The sequence below is a fragment of the Mytilus edulis genome, chromosome 3 (assembly GCF_963676685.1).
Source record: "Mytilus edulis chromosome 3, xbMytEdul2.2, whole genome shotgun sequence".
Classification (NCBI taxonomy): Eukaryota; Metazoa; Mollusca; class Bivalvia; order Mytilida; family Mytilidae; genus Mytilus; species Mytilus edulis.
In genome coordinates this window covers 94,049,648-94,068,476 of record NC_092346.1, presented here as the reverse complement: position 1 = coordinate 94,068,476, position 18,829 = coordinate 94,049,648, and the positions used below count along the sequence as shown (strand labels likewise).

The following is an 18,829-nucleotide window of genomic DNA, read 5'->3' as shown; positions in this document are numbered from 1 at the left end:
ACAAGAAAAACAGTGTACGGGGAGATAACTCTTATATAGGAAAGTATTTGGTTTCACAGGGTCAGGTTCAAAAGCGCATAAACTGTTCGATATCATATTCCAAATATCTAAGCGACATCTTGCGAAACAAAAAAACAGCGAAGGAAAAAAATTTGGCGGAAGAAAAAAAAAATAATAATAATCAGAAGAAAAGCAATAGGTCTTTCCACGGAAAAGTGGAAAGACCTAATTATATGGTTCGAAAATGTATAACAAACACATAGATTACCCTAGATGTATTCGGCAAAACTTTTAGTCCTCAGTGCTATTGAACTTCGTACTATATTTAGGCTTTTTTACTTTTTTGATTTCGATCGTCACTGATAAGCCTTTTAAGGAACGAAACGCGCGTCTTGCGCTAATACAAAATTTTAATCTTGGTATATATGATGAGTTTATTTACAACCACTGGGTCGATACACCTGCTGGTGGAATTTTTACTCATATCCGAGGGTATCGCCAGCCAGGTAGTCAGCACTTCTGTGTTGACATGAGTTATCATTGATATGGTCACATTTAAAAATTAATTGTTTACAAAACTTTTTTGAAATTTTGAAATAATCAGGCGTTTCTTCTTCAAGAATAGATTACCTTAACTGTGTTTGGCAACAAATTTTGGAATTTTTGGTTCTCAATGCTCTTCAAGGTCGTACGTACTTCATATGGCCTTTTTAACTTTCTTTTGTATCTATGATTAGTTTTTTAATTAATTGTTTCAACTCATCCGTTTAATAATACACTTGCGCACGGATATGTATGTCAAATGATAGCATTAAATTACTCCGATTAGAAACAATGTCACGAAAAATATGATTAATCTTAGTTTTAACTTCCTTTAAACACTTCTTAAAATAAAATAAGACATATTGAAGTATATAATCCTGATGAAACTATTTAAAAAGGATATTTACACTGCAAAAAAGAAAACACCCAGGAAGTTATATTAACTGAATATGAGCTGGCGATATTTATATAATGGGAAATTCCACCATGTTTCGATATCGCCCATTTGTTTTATAATATAAATTACTGTCTCACTCCAAATGAGTATGAATTCTGGCTTTAATGAAACAGAAGAAAAAATACATATTCCAAAACAATATCGTCCACATTGCCATTATAGAATTGGAATAATAATTAACTGTGTCGTATTTTGCTGTATAGTGATCGCTGTATGTGCCACTATCTCAACCATTCAACGTCACAAAGTACAAAACATAAAACTAGAAAAAACACAGGATGCATACCACATATTTATGTCGTCCCATGCTATTAATGACATCGACGCTGTACAGAACAGACAGAGGAAAGTTCCATACAGTATGGTTTCTACAACAGAAGCTGTTATTATTTTCATTATGATGGTAAGTGCCTGTTAGTATCATAAGTGCCTGTCCTTCATTGTGATTACATATTTTTAGTGTAATTACACCTTATACTATAGATGGACAAATAAAAGTGATTTAAGTCGGATTTGTACAACATATAAAAAACCAAAGTACTCTCTCGAGAAAAAAAATATTCACATCAATAATAAAACGATTCATGAAAAGTAATAATCATAAATAAATATGCTAGATATTAATTGGTTGGTAGCTAGTGTGTTATATTTGTGTTTTTCCTTCATCTAAAGAATATCTTTATGTTTCAACTCCGTCATATACTTGCACGAGTATGTTATCCATGGTATCTAATAACCGCGCACGGAGACGCTAAGCTATTTGTGTTTTGTTTTAACTGCAATTGTTTGTCACGTTTTTAAAGTGATCACATGTAATTGAATGGGAAATCTCAATTTACCATTCCTTTTGACATTCGTTTTTTTTTTTTTTTGTTTTTTTTTTTATTCATGGGAAGCAAATTCCTTCGCTTGTTGGCTCAAGAAATTTAATTTTTTTTTTCTCGTCAGTAATTTTTCGTTAGTATCCCCTCTTAGTAGGATATATTGATCTTTTTAAAATCCTTTATTTCGGAATTCGTTATCTTTGACATATGTCGTTACTGTACTTTATGCCAATCACGTTTTGTTAATAATAGATGTACAAAATCAATAATCGTTTATCAAATAAATAAAATACATCTATTTGAGATTATCATATTTTCGTATATTATAAAAAAAGTAATGTTATCTATTTTCAATAATCTTTAATGTGTAAATTTGTATCACAGTAAAATGATTTACACCAAGAAAAAGATTGAACCTCTAAAAATTATACCAGAATGAGCTTATTTTTAGACTGACATTCAGGTGTGTGGTTACATTTTACATATACGGTTTCTTTTTAAATAATTAAAGAATCTGTTCATGAAAAATTAAATAACTTGCAAACAGATTTCAGGTCAACATGTCCTCTTTACAAAAAACAAAACAGCCAACCATACCAATTTGTATACTGGTAAAGAAAGACTAAAGAACCTAACAGTTTCCTTGCTGATTAAAGGGGAATACTCAGCACCTAACACAGGTTTGTAAATGATAGTTGGCTGCTTAATGCTTTCACATATGAAAAATACGATCAGACAGTCAGAAATAGAAACGAAAACAGATTTCACAATAGTCAAATAGTTATCAAAGGTACCAGGATTATAATTTCGTACGCCAGACGCGCGTTTCGTCTACATAAGACTCATCAGTGACGCTCACATCAAAATATTTATAATGCCAAACAAGTACAAGGTTGAAGAGCATTGAGGATCCAAGTCCCTTTTTTGGCAATTCCGTTGGTTCAGATAATGGGTTAATTACAACTCTATTTTTTAACAACCGAAACTGTTTTTCATCATTGTCACAATACTCCCTAACAAAAACTACTCCTGGTGATTCCTTCATCATCCGAAAGTGATGATATGTTGTTAGTGCTGGCAACTGTTTAAAAAATTGCTGTAAATATAATTTCCAGTCGAAAAATTTAACAGGGCAATCTTCATCATCAAAAAGTTGTGCTATATTATGGTTATTCCTTGAGGAATCTGTAACAGATTTGGCTATTTCCAGTAAGGTTTCTGCTGAATAATGTCTCCATTTCACCTTAAAAAGAACAAAATGTAAATTAAATATCAAGTTTTGTTTGCCAGAATTGTACCAGAGAACAATAAGATGGCAACTTGCAAAACATGTTCTTACAAGTTAGACCAAGTTTGACCATTCCCTAGTTTTAATCTTCTTTGTTTAAGACAAATGTTCTATGTGATGCAAAGGACCTAATGTTTGATATGCCATGTTAAATTAAAAGTCAATGTAAGTTCTTAAAACAACCATGAATATCCAAGTCACTTGAATCAAGTGGGATAAATATGAAACCATAATAGTTCTTGTTGATGAAGTATAAAGTGATGAAATTAATGCATTACTTCAATACTTTCTTTAAAATGTTTTTTTTATTATAGTTCTTGACACATACACGTAAATGTATAATAATTTTGAATACCTTCCATAATCCAAAATGCCAGTCTGGATGAAATTTGGTATGCCCAGCTTCCATACAACTAAATTCCACACTGTTGTGTCTGCCTGTCAATACCCTCCACATACCATACCTTGAAAAATAATATATTCTTAATAACAGTAATGTTAATGATCAAATGAAGTCTTAACTTACATAACAATACAAACATCTAGTTTTTTTGTATATTAAAACTAACAAAATATTAAATCTCATTTATTTGAATCAATCACAGACATTTATTTGAATAATTTCATTGTGTATTCATCCTATCTGGTATCCTGGTTGAAGATGTACAGTTAAATAATTTAAGTTTCAGTGGTGAATCATAAAAAGGAAAAGGAAATACACTAATATTTTACAGAAGCCTATTTTCATTCACATATGGTACTTGCATGTAAAATTACATGTTTATACCAACATGAAGATTTATTGCAAATTTTCACTTAATATTTATGACAGAAATAAAACATACCAAATTACAAAGTTATTCTTGTTCTGCCCTGTACAGTTGTCCATGTGAAGTTTGACTGTTGTTTCCCCATATGACTTATATTAAAAATGGTGGTGTAGCATGCTAATTACACTATTTGCACCCTTTCCAGTCTCTTCACTTTCATCAACAAGGTAAAATATCTGTGATCCTAAAAGGTCAATGAATGAATGCCATAATTATGTTTACACCATGTTAATTTCTGTGTCATTTGGTCTCTTGTGAAGAGTTGTCTCACACTTAAATTATATAAACAAAAAAAGATCAAACTAACAAACTATAGTAACTGTACAAAAATTACTGTTCAACCAAAGTAATGTTAAAAACATAAGATGCATGTCTTATAAAAGTGCAAACAACACATACAGTACATGTATGTCTATATTTTTAACATCTGCTGACTGCATTGTACTAACATTTATTCACTAAGGAATATAAAAACAAAATTGTAGCATAATATTTACCTGAACCTTCTGCACAGATACCAAAACATTGACATTTCCTTGGAGTTTTGAAAAACAATGGACCCACTTGTTGTGCATAGTGTGGATAGTGTATTTGCTGTGCATAATCAAAGCTGTAATGCATGCTTCCTTCAAATGAAAGTGGTGGTTGACCTGAAACATAATGTGTAACAATCAAAATAATGAAAAATAATGTACAATAAACCACAAATAATATACATGTATACAGCTTTAATTATTAAAAAATTTATAAGTTTTTTGTGTGTTTTTGTTTATGAATGCAATTCAACAGGGAATGCAAATGTGGTATTTGCCATAGTTTATAATGCATCAACTGGCTGATACATGCATGCATCACCAAATTAGTCTCAAATTATTAATACTTTGAAAAATGTTCACAGATACAACTCAAAACTTGAATGTGCCTTAAATAATAACATGCATTTGTAATACACAAATGTACATGTAAGGTACAAATTATAAACATGTTAAGCATGCATGTACATGTATGTGAATGAAATTGAACATTTTACACAAAATTATTTATTGACATGAAAATACAGAACCTGTTTATTCAATGTACATTTTGTACAGGTCTGTTCATTGACAATCATACCACATCTACTATTTTCAAATAAATTGTATATATACACATGTATTACTGTATAAACAAATGTAATATGCTTGTATGCAGATATGTATGTGTATATATACATTTGTACATGCTCATATCATATTACACTTTAATCAAATATAAGCATGACTACTATAACATGTTGTTCACAATTAGGATTTGTTCATTCATGACATTATAATCCTCACAATGTAAATTTACATGCATGTACATTTGTACTTGTAAAAATGTAAATGTATGCTTTTTACCAATTACTATATATAACTTTAATGTACTTACCTCTGTTTCTTTGATTGTCTGGTAACTGAGTATAATTCTCCTTGCTTTCTTGGCATTGATCTCTGTAATAGTCTCTCTGTTTCTTAGCCTTTTCAACATGACCACCATAGTTTTGTAACAAAATTGTCTTTTCTTCTTCTGTCATATTTCCTGTGTTACTTAAACTGACAGTAAAGCTTTGACAAGCTGAACATAAATCTGTTGCTGGTTTCATGAGGACTATTTGTGGACACTGCTCTAACCACAACTTCTTAAACTCAGATAAACTTATTGCCCTGTAGTTAAGTGAAGATGCAGCTTCTTGATATATTTGATGTATGTCAGCTTTAGTTTTATCTGAAGGCAGTAAAGTCACCTTTAAGTCTTTGTGATTTGGCAAACGACCAGGCAAGGGGACTCCAAATTTTACACCATATTCCTGAATAAAATGCTTCACTCTCTGGATATCAGTTATGGCCAAAGCATGCTTAGGGGTTTTACCAGTGTTTCCATGAGTCCTGGGTTTTAAACCTTCTTTTTCCAATGATTTGGATATAGAATCTAGCTGAGATTTTCCAATTGCATGTGCAAATAAAAAAGTCTTTCTGCATATCTGGTGGCCATTAAAATAATACTGCTGATTTATTCTTTCTCTTTCTTTGCTTTTATGTTTTTTGGCATCAACATTTGAGTCATTGTTTCTGTGTGCAAACAGTTGAACTTTTATTATCATGTCAAGCTCATTTTTGTCCATTTCCAAACAACTATATCTATATTCAGACAATACTTCATGGTTAACAATAGTGCTGCATGGTACTTTATTGTGTAGTTTTTCACATTTGCAAGTGTTTTCGAGAAATTGTTTTTCTTTGACAGATTCATTTATGTCTAAATCACTGAAAGCTATCTGACAAGTCTCTGTATTTTCTTTATCAGACTCGTCATTATCTGTGTCATCATCATTGTTTGTGTTAAAGTCATATTCATTGAATTCATTTATTTCTACATTCCCAAAAAAAATTCTATCGACTTCTTCAATTTTGTTGACGAAATCTTCATCTTGTTCATCAATCAAATCCAGCGGTATAGTACTTGCGTTAGAGAAAACACTACTTTGACTTGCCATATTATTATATCGTTTTACCCTCCATTAATTTGCCTTACTAGTAAATTCCTTTTCATCTTTAAAGTATGTACAAAATATATTTTGTCTTTCGAGTTTACATTTCGTTTGTTGTCTAAAAATAGTTTAACGTGAGTAATCCCCCTTGATGAAAACCTAGAGCTCAAAACTAATACGGGACAGGAAATTAATTTACGTATTTTATAGTCCTTCTCTACTATTTTATTTTTACGATTTATCTGCAATGCTACTGTAATTTATAGATACCAACCAAAGGCCCTTTCAATGATGCAGATCAAAGTTGTAAACATCAAATCTTAAAGTAATAAGTTGCGTAAATTAATTATGTCGCAAATCTGTACACGGGAATTATAAATTCTATTTTATCCTGCCATGATGATTAAATATTGTTCGTAAAAAAATCTGCCGTTTACATATTCGAAATTATATTTAAGTTCCTAAAGATAAGAAAAAAGTCAATTTTAGTTTATGACACAAATCAGACATTCAATAACAGGTGCCCCGATTACGTTACGTAACTTTACATCGACGTTTTCGCATTATGACGTTTACCTCCATAAGCATGGAAATGTCATGGCGGGTCACATATGTTATACATAAGAATGTAAATGATTGAAGCCATACATTGTATTTAAAAATATTTATATTTTCGGCTTAATAATGTTGATTATATTTTTCCTATTTCAGATCCTAATACTCAAAAGACAACAAACACGTTATTACGAGCACAAGGCAATAACGTTACAACCGGAGTAGTTATTCCAAAAGAAGGCATTTACTTCTTATACGCGTGTCTACAGTTAACATGGTATAAAATGTCGACAATGGATTCAGAGGTCCTTCATTATGTACAGCTAAAGTCTGAAAACTTAACTATTATCATCTCAGAAAGAACAATTCATATTCCCCAAAGAAGAGGAATGTATAGTACTAGTAGAATCTTCCTTCCAATTAAATTGAAGAAGAACGATTTAATAAGTATGCATGTATCAGACAGTTCTTACGTTTATAACTCAAAAAAGTCAAATATAATTGGAGTTTTTAGAGCTTCTGTTGATCATTAAGTATCAGATTAGAAGTAAGATATTTAACGTTGTTGTTTTATGGTGAGATAGTTTCATTTTTATCAATTCATTTGTTTACAATAAAAAAAAATCTATCCTGCTTTTGATATTTTACAACGCTCTTATTTTGGTGTTCATATAGCACACTTTTTATGAATCTTTTGGCTTAATTCATACTTTAGAAGCATCATTCTCGGCCATTGTTTTGTTGTTCTAACATGAGGAAACTGTATGGTTTAATTTATATAAGGAATATTTGATTTTCTTCGAGACTTCCTCCAAATTCTAAAGCTTTTTCCAAGAAAGGGAATTAAAAACCTCATTCAAGGTATTTTACCCGAAAGACAATCGAGAAAAAAATAAATTATAGTACAAACAGGAAGATCTTTCTATAGATACTTTACAAATACATGAGTGTATATTAACATGATTAACTTAAACATAATTCATATGCAATAAGGTGTAAAAATAAACATTATCTTCAGAAATCGATCAAGGTTATCAAGGTGACTTTATAATTGAATCATACATGACCAACTTATACTTTGTCAGACAAAATACTCTAGCTGGTCTTAGTAAACCGTCCTTGTCTTAGTTAATGAGGCAGAAAATGACCTGCATTGTAATAGAAAAACAGATGGAAAATAGAAATATGAATGATACAATTTCAGGAAATACTAGACAATAATGAGCATAACAAATGAACATAGCTTTCAATGATTATGAAAAAAGTAGATGTGGTATGATTGCCAATGAGACTACTCTCCACAAGAGACCAAAATGACACAAAAATCAACAGCTATATGTCACCATACGGCCTTCAACAATGAACAAACCCCTTACCGCATAGTTCTTCATCTTAAAAGAAATTGGAGGATTGTCCATGGTGTGAATAAAGAGCTAATATCGTACAACTGGAACAAATAAGTCAAACGTGTTAAATACACGGATAGTCCAGAAATTTTTCTTTAACAGAGAGAAGGAACATTCAATGTAAAAAGTCGAAGTGGAACAGATCATCATGATCATGACCAAGATGAACAGTCGTAACAGGTAAAAATTTCAAAAATAGGGGTACAGCAGTCAACATTGTGTTATAATGTTATTCACTATAAAAAAAAAAAAAAAAAAATATTTAACAAAAAAGCACAAAAGGCATATAGACAAAGCACATTAGTAAACCTAAAAACAAGAATACAAAAATGTATAATAGCACAATTACACAATGACGGGATGTGTAAGTACAGTGCCACGCCATATGTATCAAATAAACACAAAAGGGCATAAAGACAAAGCACATTAGCAAAGATGAAAGACAAGAATTATCAAAACTATCATAGATCAATAACACAATGATCGATTGTAGTATGGTGAAGGTAACGAGAATATTGTGTATTCTGCGTCTTATTCTTCTTTATATTTTTATAAATAGCCGTAATAGGGTGAGTCTTGCAAGGCTTGATATTTTTGCACCCAGCTTTTGTTTTGTTTTTATCTATTTGGCGTTTTGGCGATCCTGAGGTGGGTGGATAAAGAGATGTTATTCGGGAGCATTAGTTTTAAAATGTTTTCAATTTGTATACCCTTGTATTTATGTTTTACTTATTTCTTTATCAAAATTGAAACATTAAAAATACCAATGATCGAAACAACACTCCACCAAAACACAAGTGATGTAGAAATTAGCAATCATAAGACTATAACAATAAGCAAAAACCCATGATACTGTAATAGAATCTATATAAAATACTCAAAAATGACGTAAAGAAATCAAACGAGAAAAATTATGGCCAGATTAATATTAACAATAAACAAAAATAAATAAGACAAACAGGATGTATATCACATAAACATAAACACATTTGAAGAAATGAGGTCAAGGTCGGAAAAACCAAGCCGGAATCACACGTACACAAGGTTACATTCATTCCACACACAGAATAAAGTTGACCTATTGATTATAGTTTACTTAAAACAGACCAAACCTTAAAACTTTATATTGACCAATAAAAGATGATTATGAGGCCAATGTCAGAAAAACCCTGCCAGAGAGACATATAAACTTTAAAATTATCAAATATACTTGACATATCGCTTATAGTATTTAATAAACCAACTTTAGTGGATGCCGTTTGTTGATGTGTAACATATTTGCTTTTCGTTTATTTTTTGTACATAAATTAGGCCGTGTATTTCGCATTTGACTTGTTTAACATTTGTCATTTCGGGGCCTTCTATAGTTGACTATGTGGTATTGGGGTTTGCTCATTGTTGAAGGTCGTACGGTGACCTATAGTTGTTAATTTCTGTCATTTGGTCCCCTGTGAAAAGTTGTCTCATTGGCAATCATACCTCATTTTCTTTTTTAATGTCAGCAGTAACACTTAACATTGACCAATAGACCATCGAAATGAGGTTAATGGTAGACAGATAATATCTACAAGATAGACAAATACACGTACAGTTGATGCGATATTACTAGGCTTGTTTTTCTTATCATGTTGTTCCTGTTTCTAAAATGTATGCCCACTACTATTTTTTTTCAGAACTCTAATAATCTCACGGATGTTTCTCTCTTACGTCAGCTACTACGTCCTTAATTAATTTTAATCATTGCAATCCCTTGTATAAAAAAAAACTTCAAAAGAAGTAAGTTAAAACTTCCTCACGGAACATTTTATTCCAATTATTTATACCAAATATGATAGATAAAACGGTGTGATAAGCTATCGTAATTAACGATGATATTACTCTAAATATAAATATATATCATATATTTAATTACACGTCGTAAGGAAAACATTCTGATTTAGGCTGAATCTTTCACCCAAATAATGGAAATAATGGTTATAACTAGAATAAGATGTATGTCAATTAAAAAGTACAAAACCAGATTAGTTACGGCCAGTTTTCTATTTCACAATGAGGGCGATTTTATGTCTTCCCAACATAGTAACACTTTATTTCTAAAATAGCGTCCCTATTTTTTAACATGTTTGAACGAGATTATAGATATTGTAAGAGAGTAACCCTAAAACTGTGATTTTGTTAGATTTTTCAATGATGAATAAAAAGGACACAAAAACCGAGATAAGTAAACGGGAAGTTAAAGTTATATGTCCAGTCTTTAAAATGTTGATTCATTTTTGTTACATAAGAAATATGACACATTTATAAATCATTAAGTTTTCTTTAGATTTAATGTTTAACCTGGAAAGCAGTTTGATTTAAGGGTGTATTCTTCTGCAGTTTCAGTCTCGTTGAAATCTCGTTCTGAAATCAATTCCAAAATATTAGATACATGTGGAAAATATAATGAATTTTAAAAATATTATAATCAAACTTAACTCTGTGAAAACCCAGAATTTTAAGAAATGTTTGGCTCCTCAGGAGTGTACATCCTAAATGGACTTATAAGAAATTCTTGAATTGAAAACATTCAACAATAAGTGGTAGATTTTTAGGTATTTTTTTAACAAGATCTCAAGATCAAAATATGGTCATTTTTATAAATTTCCCACATACAAAACCTTGAAATTTTCGAAAAACTAAGGATTTTCTTATCCAAGGCATAGATTACCTTAGCTGTATTTGGCACAACTTTTTGAAATTTTGGATCCTCAATGCTCTTCAACTTTGTACTTGTTTGGCATTATAAATATTTTGATATGAGCGTCACTGATGAGTCTGGCGTATTAAATTATAATTCTGGTACCTGTGATAATTATTTGTTCATTGTTTAAGGTCTTACGGTGACCCGTAGATATTAATTTCTGTCACATTGTCTCTTGTGGAGAGTTGACAATCATTTTACCACATATTATTAATTTTATTATTATCAATGATCATTTAAGTTACATTCAGTCTTATAATAGATCATGAACTACTCATCAAAACCAGAATAAACTATCTTGTCTTTTGTTTTGTAAACTGACCTTTCATTGTCAACGAACATGAACATCATGATCAGTTGTAGGTTAAACAGAATGATATAATACTATTCTTTCTAGTAAACACTAAAATCGAACACATTGCATGCAGAAATTTAATAAGATTAAACATACACCTTATATGCCTAAGAATTAAACAAAAAAATAAACCGGGTTTACAAAAAGTAAAATAGATTGATTAGTGTTCTCTATAATTTGCCTAGGAACATTATTCGGGTTTTTTAGAGAAATTCTCCCTTTTACTAGTTACCAATTTAACACTGTTTTATGGGTATAACAATTGATTTTGTTATCAATAGATTAAACTAAATCCTTTGCTATACGTATATGTTCATTCACGGTCCTGTCAATACCTATATTTTGGCATTGCACTAGGTTATAGTTTTCTCAGGGTGTTGATGACGACTTTTCCATTGGACGTGGACAGTTACTGCTTGATACATGATTTTTGTATTTGTTTTTATTGGCTATGACAAGCCTTTCAGTAAATGAGAGTACTCTGTCTTGATATCACTAAAATACTGCACTCCGAGGAAAATTTAAAACGGAAAGTCTCGTATCAAATGGAAAAATCAAAAGCTCAATGTGTCAAACTTTTTTTGTTTGTCTTCTATGCACTCTTCAAACTACGTCAGAGCTATAAACCTGTCTCTCTGAGCTCTTTCCATCTTGCTGACAAATCCAATTGCTTTATTTCTATGTAGATATTTTACATGTATGATTTTACTCGGACCTTCTACTGAATACAACTTAATAAACCTTATGTTTTATAAAGAGTGACAACCAACTAGATATCTTATGGCGAAGAAAATAGTGAGAAAACTACATTGATTGGTTTTGGTTTAGTTAACATTGCGAAGAATCATCTTGATCGGTTATGGTTTAATAATGAGTAAGAAGACTGTATGATGCGAACTCCATTAAATCAAGAAGAATTTACGTCTTCAGTCAATACGATATAAATGTTCCTTCTGCTGTTGTCTGTTCTATTGTCGGGTTGTTGTCTCTTTGACACATTCCCCTTTTGCATTCGCAATTTTATGATGCATGGTGTTTGGTCAGGTGGAAGCTATTATCTTGTTTGTTGCATTACATTAAGCTTAAATTAAATTCGTGTTGTGGTCACGTGCTTAGAAGCCAAATTAACAATTGAGTCATGAAATGAGACCAAGACCATCATATCTATTTCAGAGGGTAACTACAGACCACGAGACAATTAACGTATCCATGCTATGAACTAACCAGTTTTTTTTATTCTTGGAATAAGACGCATTATAAAAAGACGAGGGTCACATAGGTTTTAAGGCATTCCCATGTAACGATAACGGAATCTTCATTAATAATTTTTGTATTGGTAGTAAGACAACTGCCAAGTTACGCTAATAATCATTTTGTATGTTGTTTTCTATTATTTCTTATATAAGAACATTACATTTAGGCTTATGAATATAAATTTCTGGACAATTGCCAAATTGTCATTGTTGCTCCCAATCTTACATCATCATTAGTATTATTATCAATAATAAACGAAATCAATTTAAAATATTGTAACCAATTTTAAGAGATAGTCATTTGATACAATAGAAGAACTAAATAAAGAAATTAAAACTGTATTAGTAAATATAACCAAATTTACTGACTGATTCCATTTATCTTTTCGATTATACAAATATACATAAGTCTAGTGGTAAACACAAGTGGTTTAGCAAGGTTGAAATATATAAATAATATGTCAAACATAGGGTTATTAAATAGTCAACTTTCGAGTTCGATGCTTTTTCGTCAAAAACTTAGTAAACATCATTTTTGCGTCTAGGGGCATCGTCATACCCGTTCCTATGTTGAGCAATTGATGTTAAAACTATAATATGCTGCTATATTGCACGAATTATTCAGCAAATTGAATTCTCATAAATGACTATCAGCACTGCTGTCACCGGGGAATTGTGATTAGGTATCTACTGAACAAACATTACTTCTAGTTAATCAATGTACAATGACGGCGCTTGATGAACGCAACTAGTGCAGGTATACAGGCGATCCATCAATTTAGTAAATGACGTCATAAAGTCAAGCATAGCTGACGAGTTTTTTCCCGATGTATGACAAACTCGAAAGTGGTCTTTTCAATAGAAACTATCGGCTTTATCAAGTCAAAGTTTCTTATATTTGAAAAATATATAAAAAGAAAACTAAGATCTAAACGACATGTTTCCCCTCCTAATTTTGATATCAATTAGCGACGAATACAAGTTAAAAGTATGTAATACACAAAAGTATTCTTTAACGGGTACTGTGACTCGCCTTCGATGTCCAGATGTCTATTCTTGATCTTTAAGATTAGCTGTTGTCGCAGTTTCATAGCAATCCATGAAGATTTCATCGGGTCTTTAAAAATTTAATCATAGACTATCTCCAGTATTATAATGTTTTAAAATAAGATCAATTTTTAGCTTAAAAAATATCTCTGAATCACACAAGGTATCATACAAATCCATTTAAGCTAGACAAAGACATGTGTGTGTAACTATAGTCACCATCAAGAGGTTTGACAACTTCATTATCTCAATAAAATGTTAACCGCAGACCGAACCATAATGTTTACGACGATAATGACATCGGACTCGAAGATTGCTGCATCTTTGACATAATTTTCATACGCTCGTTCTTGTTAATTCGAGAAAACAAGTTCCATATAAAAGCATGTTTATAATTACTGAAAGTGACTAAAATTAATAACAAAGTATTCCTTTTAAATTTACGTGTCTTATTTGAATATTAAGTGTGTCCACGCCTGCGCTCTATGTTTCTTGGTCCTAAATTTGGTTGAAATCTTGCCGAATTTGTCAAAATTGACCAACATCTCTTATCTTAGCACAACAATGCGACTGTATTATTTGAGATGTTTACCCACCCCTTATACATCTATTAAATGTGGAATAAATAAAATACACAGTAATGCACAAAGTAAAACTTAGTTTAAAAGAATTCCTAGTATGATGTTAAATAAGCCTATACAAGGCAACATAATAAGTTACGTAGCTACTATTATCTAGTATAGTTCATGTACAAACTTTGATATGTATCTTGTAATTAGATTTATGAGATTGTAACATCAGTTTAATTATGTTGCCTCTAGTATGACTATAGAATAGACGCGAGTGATTTAAAAAGACATTTTAGCGGCTATGAGGCAGCATGCTGTTAACACTCTGTGTCCTTTTTGTTTTAAGTATAAATAAGGAAGATCCAGTTCTATATCTTTTATTGACATTCGATGGAAGTAGTAATGAACACAATGGAGAAGGTCCGGTAATGGCCGGTTTTGGCCTCAAAGTTCAGGTTCATCTAACGAAAGATTTTGGACTCTTTTTAAACCCTTAAGTGTCTATTTCAATTGATTCAGTTAGTTTATGTGACAGATTTTAACTGATTAAGTCATTAAAAACCCTCCGATTCAAGCTTAAATATGAAAAATCTATCAAATATGCAAAAAAACCTCACTTTTCAGATGGTTTTTGTCAAAAATGAGGGTGGCCGCATTCGTGTTCATCCTCAACCTTTATATATATTATGTATTATCATCAAATGCAACTTGCATTTCAATATTATGAATGAACACGAATGCGGCCACTATCACTTAAGACGGAAACCGTCTAAAATTTAACTAATATGCTAAATTGTGAAGATTTCAGTAATTAAGCATGACTTAATGATGATAGTACCCGATATATGTGCATTGTATTGTCAAAAACAGCCCATATTTGTGTAGCAGAAACATTTTACTTTCCAATAAATATCTAAAAGATTACATTTTCACAATTTTGCAAAACTGCTATACTTTGGGGCCAAAATAGGGTCTTACTGAACCTACTCCTTTAACTTTGTACATTTCCTGATAAATTGAGTAACCCCATTTACGACACATCACAGGACATGTTTAATTTCAACCACACTTATCTCTGCTCTTCTTTTATACTTTGGAATTATGTAAGATTCATGAAAGACTTGATAGATAAGAAGTGATTACCTGACGAATAGGTACTTGCCTCTACTCCAGCAATATTGTGCTATTTTGTGGCTTTCACTTTTATTTGTGGAGAAAGCCGGAGTGACCCCCTGACCTTAGGTATGTAAAATGATAATTATTGTCATTCAGGATTGGAGTCGAGCGCACCAGACATGCAAACCTTAAAATTGACCAGTTAATATACAGTTTGAAAAATTCGCCACACGGCCACCGAGTATCTTGTGATGTGTGATATATAAGGAGAATAACATATGTCATGAAGTTTTTTTGTTGTAATTCATAACATTTAACCAATAGCGTGCAACTTTTTTCTGTCTAAGACAATAAAATTGTATATGAAGTTTAAATCAAACGGGTGTTCATTGCCAGCCTAAATTTTAGGATTAATTTAAGAATATGTAACTACATGTACAACATGCTTCTAAGGCGACCATCCCTTATTCGAAGATATACCATGAGATAAACATGAGAGATACTTTTACAACTTATCTAAATAATTCTACAATAATATCTCACTATAATGTTGCTATACAATTGGATTAAGAGGAGAAATAGTATAAATCTTCGAAGACTTATATCTATTCAGCTTATAAAATACCATTAGTTTAAACTATACATTGTATTTCTGCTAAATCTAATACGAAGTCGGCTTTACAGATGAAATGCACGAACAAAAATAAAGCTTTTAAAATTCAAAAGTCATATAATAGCTATTAACTGATTTCGTGTACTGGTACTATTGCAAAATGTTTTATTATATATTATTTTAAGATGGTGTTAATAAGACTAACCACCATTCCAGTTCATTTGCAATGAATATTTAGTTGGTTCGCGGTGTTTTATCTAATGTCAGGAGCCTGTAATTCATTGGTTGTCGTTTGTTTATATGTTACATATTTGTTTTTCGTTCATTTATTTACATAAATAAGGCCGTTAGTTTTCTCGTTTGAATTGTTTTACATTGTCTTATCTGCCCTATTATAGCTGACTATGCGGTATGGGCTTAGCTCATTGTTGAAGGCCGTACGGTGACCTATAGTTGTTAATGTCTGTGTCATTTTGGTCTTTTGTGGATAGTTGTCTCATTGGCAATCATACCACATCTTCTTTTTTATACTTGCACATTTATGGACTGTTCTTTGTCTAGTCATCAATATTTTCAGGGTTTATAATTATTTGTTTCTTCTACTTTTGATATATATATCAATTTATTAAACTAAATGATAACTTTGTGTTCATAATAACATGAGCTTGGAAAATAAAAATATTTCAATATTGAAATCTTATTTTACAGTGTGACTTCAGCAGCAATAGTAGTTCCATATGTATGACTATAACTTGCAATTGGCACCTGCAATTATACGAAATCTGAGGCAATAGAATTATATCGATAATTCAGAATCTTACATCAACTTCAGCTCAATAAAATCTCTAAATTGAACGATAATGAGTGCATCGACAAGGGAAAACGTTTACTATTATACCTTCATCACTCGACATGCAAATATTAACTCAAACTGACACACCCCAATATGGAACAAGCAAAGGTGTTCTTTTAACGCAAATCTCCGCAAGAATAGTAAAGAGACAAAAAAACACTAAGGAAGTTGTTCTTTCCTCATTATGCACAAGTTGACGTTTCCACAGTCTATGTCTCATGGCACTTAAACAAGATTAGTTGTCTTCGATCTTGAAACTGCCGAACACTTGTCTAGTGTGTAAATTGAACGATTTTACACATTTATGAAATACACCATATACTCGCAGGTAGATCAAGTGATGGAAGTAATCTTCATAGCATAGAGTAAAGTGTATGTTTCTGTACAGAACTTGAAAGTTGACAAGCAGACTGTAATTGTCACGTTTGTAACAGATCCTATAGTCTGTTCTGTTCTTTGGTCAGATTGTTGCCTCTTTAACAAATTCTCCAGTTTTTTCATTCTCAGTTTTATTGGCTATCCTTTGTTCTTAAATCGTGTTTAAATTCAAAACTTTGGTTGAGTTTAATGATTAAAATATCAACATGACCGAATATTCACGAACGTGGAAATGTCTTATGGTTAGTAAATTTCCTGTCCGCTATTGCGTGATGTTTTTAAAAGCATTAGAAATAACTTATCAGCATATTTTGTAGAAGACAAACTATTGATGCCACTAGGTTTTGATATTACAATCTAAGATCTCTAACGACGGGTACACGTTTTGTCATGGCGGTGTCAGTTTCTCTTGAACTGACGTATTTTGATTGACCTTTATTATGTTTTAACTTGCCATTATCCATCTTTTTCAAGATAAGAAATATATCTTTCTGTTTCCATCTCATCCTCAATGTCTGTTATTTGTGATATGTCATATGCAACGAAGGACAGAACATCCTCGATTCAGGTGAATGTAAAACTAAAGAACTAATATAATGCTTGCTTATCTGTCATTCGGAATGTTTTATGTACACGTGTAATCTCTTCAATTAGTCTTTAGTAAGGTACATTCCAAGACAAGTAGCAGCGTGCACAACATGATCAAATTTGAATACCGACTTCTAGTTGAAATAGCCATTCATCAAGTGTTGTTATAATATAGCCTCAAGTTTATGTGTAGCTTTGATCAATGTGATTTGACGTTTTGTTGCTTTAAAAGATATCATTTATATGCGAATAATGTTTTGGTAGACAATATGTAGCTAGTCATTTTAAAGGAAGGATAGAGTTTTAAAAATGAAACTTTTGATATTGTTGATGACATTTGTGGTTGAAGATTTTTATAAAGACTTTGAAATTAAAAAAAATTCAATGACATCTGATTTACATAGCTAGATATTACGACGTAACCTTTAATGTAGAATGAATTGTAGCAAGATGTTACGAAACTGATAGAAGTCATCCCAAACCCGGATGAACTATGAAATTCCGAAAATAACGCCAGATGATATAAATACTTTAATATAATTAGAATAGCATTATTTATATATTGATGTAATATTTATAATATTTTGTAAACGACTAACAATATGCAGTTTATCTACCTGAAGAATCCCTGAACTTCTAGTACTAATGAAACAGGGACCTTCACTGATTTAGCTGTGTCAGTGGAGTAATTGTTAACATCGAGCAATAATAATAAAAAAAAAAAGAATTTAGTAACACATCACGACCAGCCTGCATAATAACGTTTCTGTGAGATTTGGGTGACGTTCTGGTATCCAATACACGGAAGACAGATTTGGACCATATAAGTTGAAGATGTGTCGAATGTTTTGTGCTAATTTTTTTTAGAATTTCTGTTTGTGGTGACTAATATATATGGTTTTTGT

General features: G+C 31.4%; 1 protein-coding gene and 1 pseudogene across 1 annotated transcript; one reads left to right on the top strand and one right to left on the bottom strand.

Annotated features, from left to right (window-relative positions):
* Positions 1-1,045: 1,045 nt before the first annotated feature.
* On the top strand, positions 1,046-7,651 carry LOC139517810 (uncharacterized). The gene is made up of 3 exons (XM_071309255.1): positions 1,046-1,403; positions 2,372-2,504; positions 7,163-7,651. The coding sequence occupies exons 1-3, from the start codon at positions 1,083-1,085 to the stop codon at positions 7,537-7,539; spliced, it is 831 nt and encodes a 276-aa protein (XP_071165356.1). The 5' UTR covers positions 1,046-1,082; the 3' UTR covers positions 7,540-7,651.
* On the bottom strand, positions 2,624-6,553 carry LOC139518185 (uncharacterized; annotated as a pseudogene).
* Positions 7,652-18,829: the final 11,178 nt, after the last annotated feature.

Excerpts from the sequence above, each read along its gene's own strand:
- LOC139517810 (XM_071309255.1), top strand. The coding sequence starts at position 1,083 with ATGAGTATGAATTCTGGCTTTAATGAAACAGAAGAAAAAATACATATT. Across the intron at positions 1,404-2,371 it reads TTATTATTTTCATTATGATG|ATTTCAGGTCAACATGTCCT; the intron begins GTAAGTGCCTGT and ends ACTTGCAAACAG. Across the intron at positions 2,505-7,162 it reads ATACTCAGCACCTAACACAG|ATCCTAATACTCAAAAGACA; the intron begins GTTTGTAAATGA and ends TTCCTATTTCAG.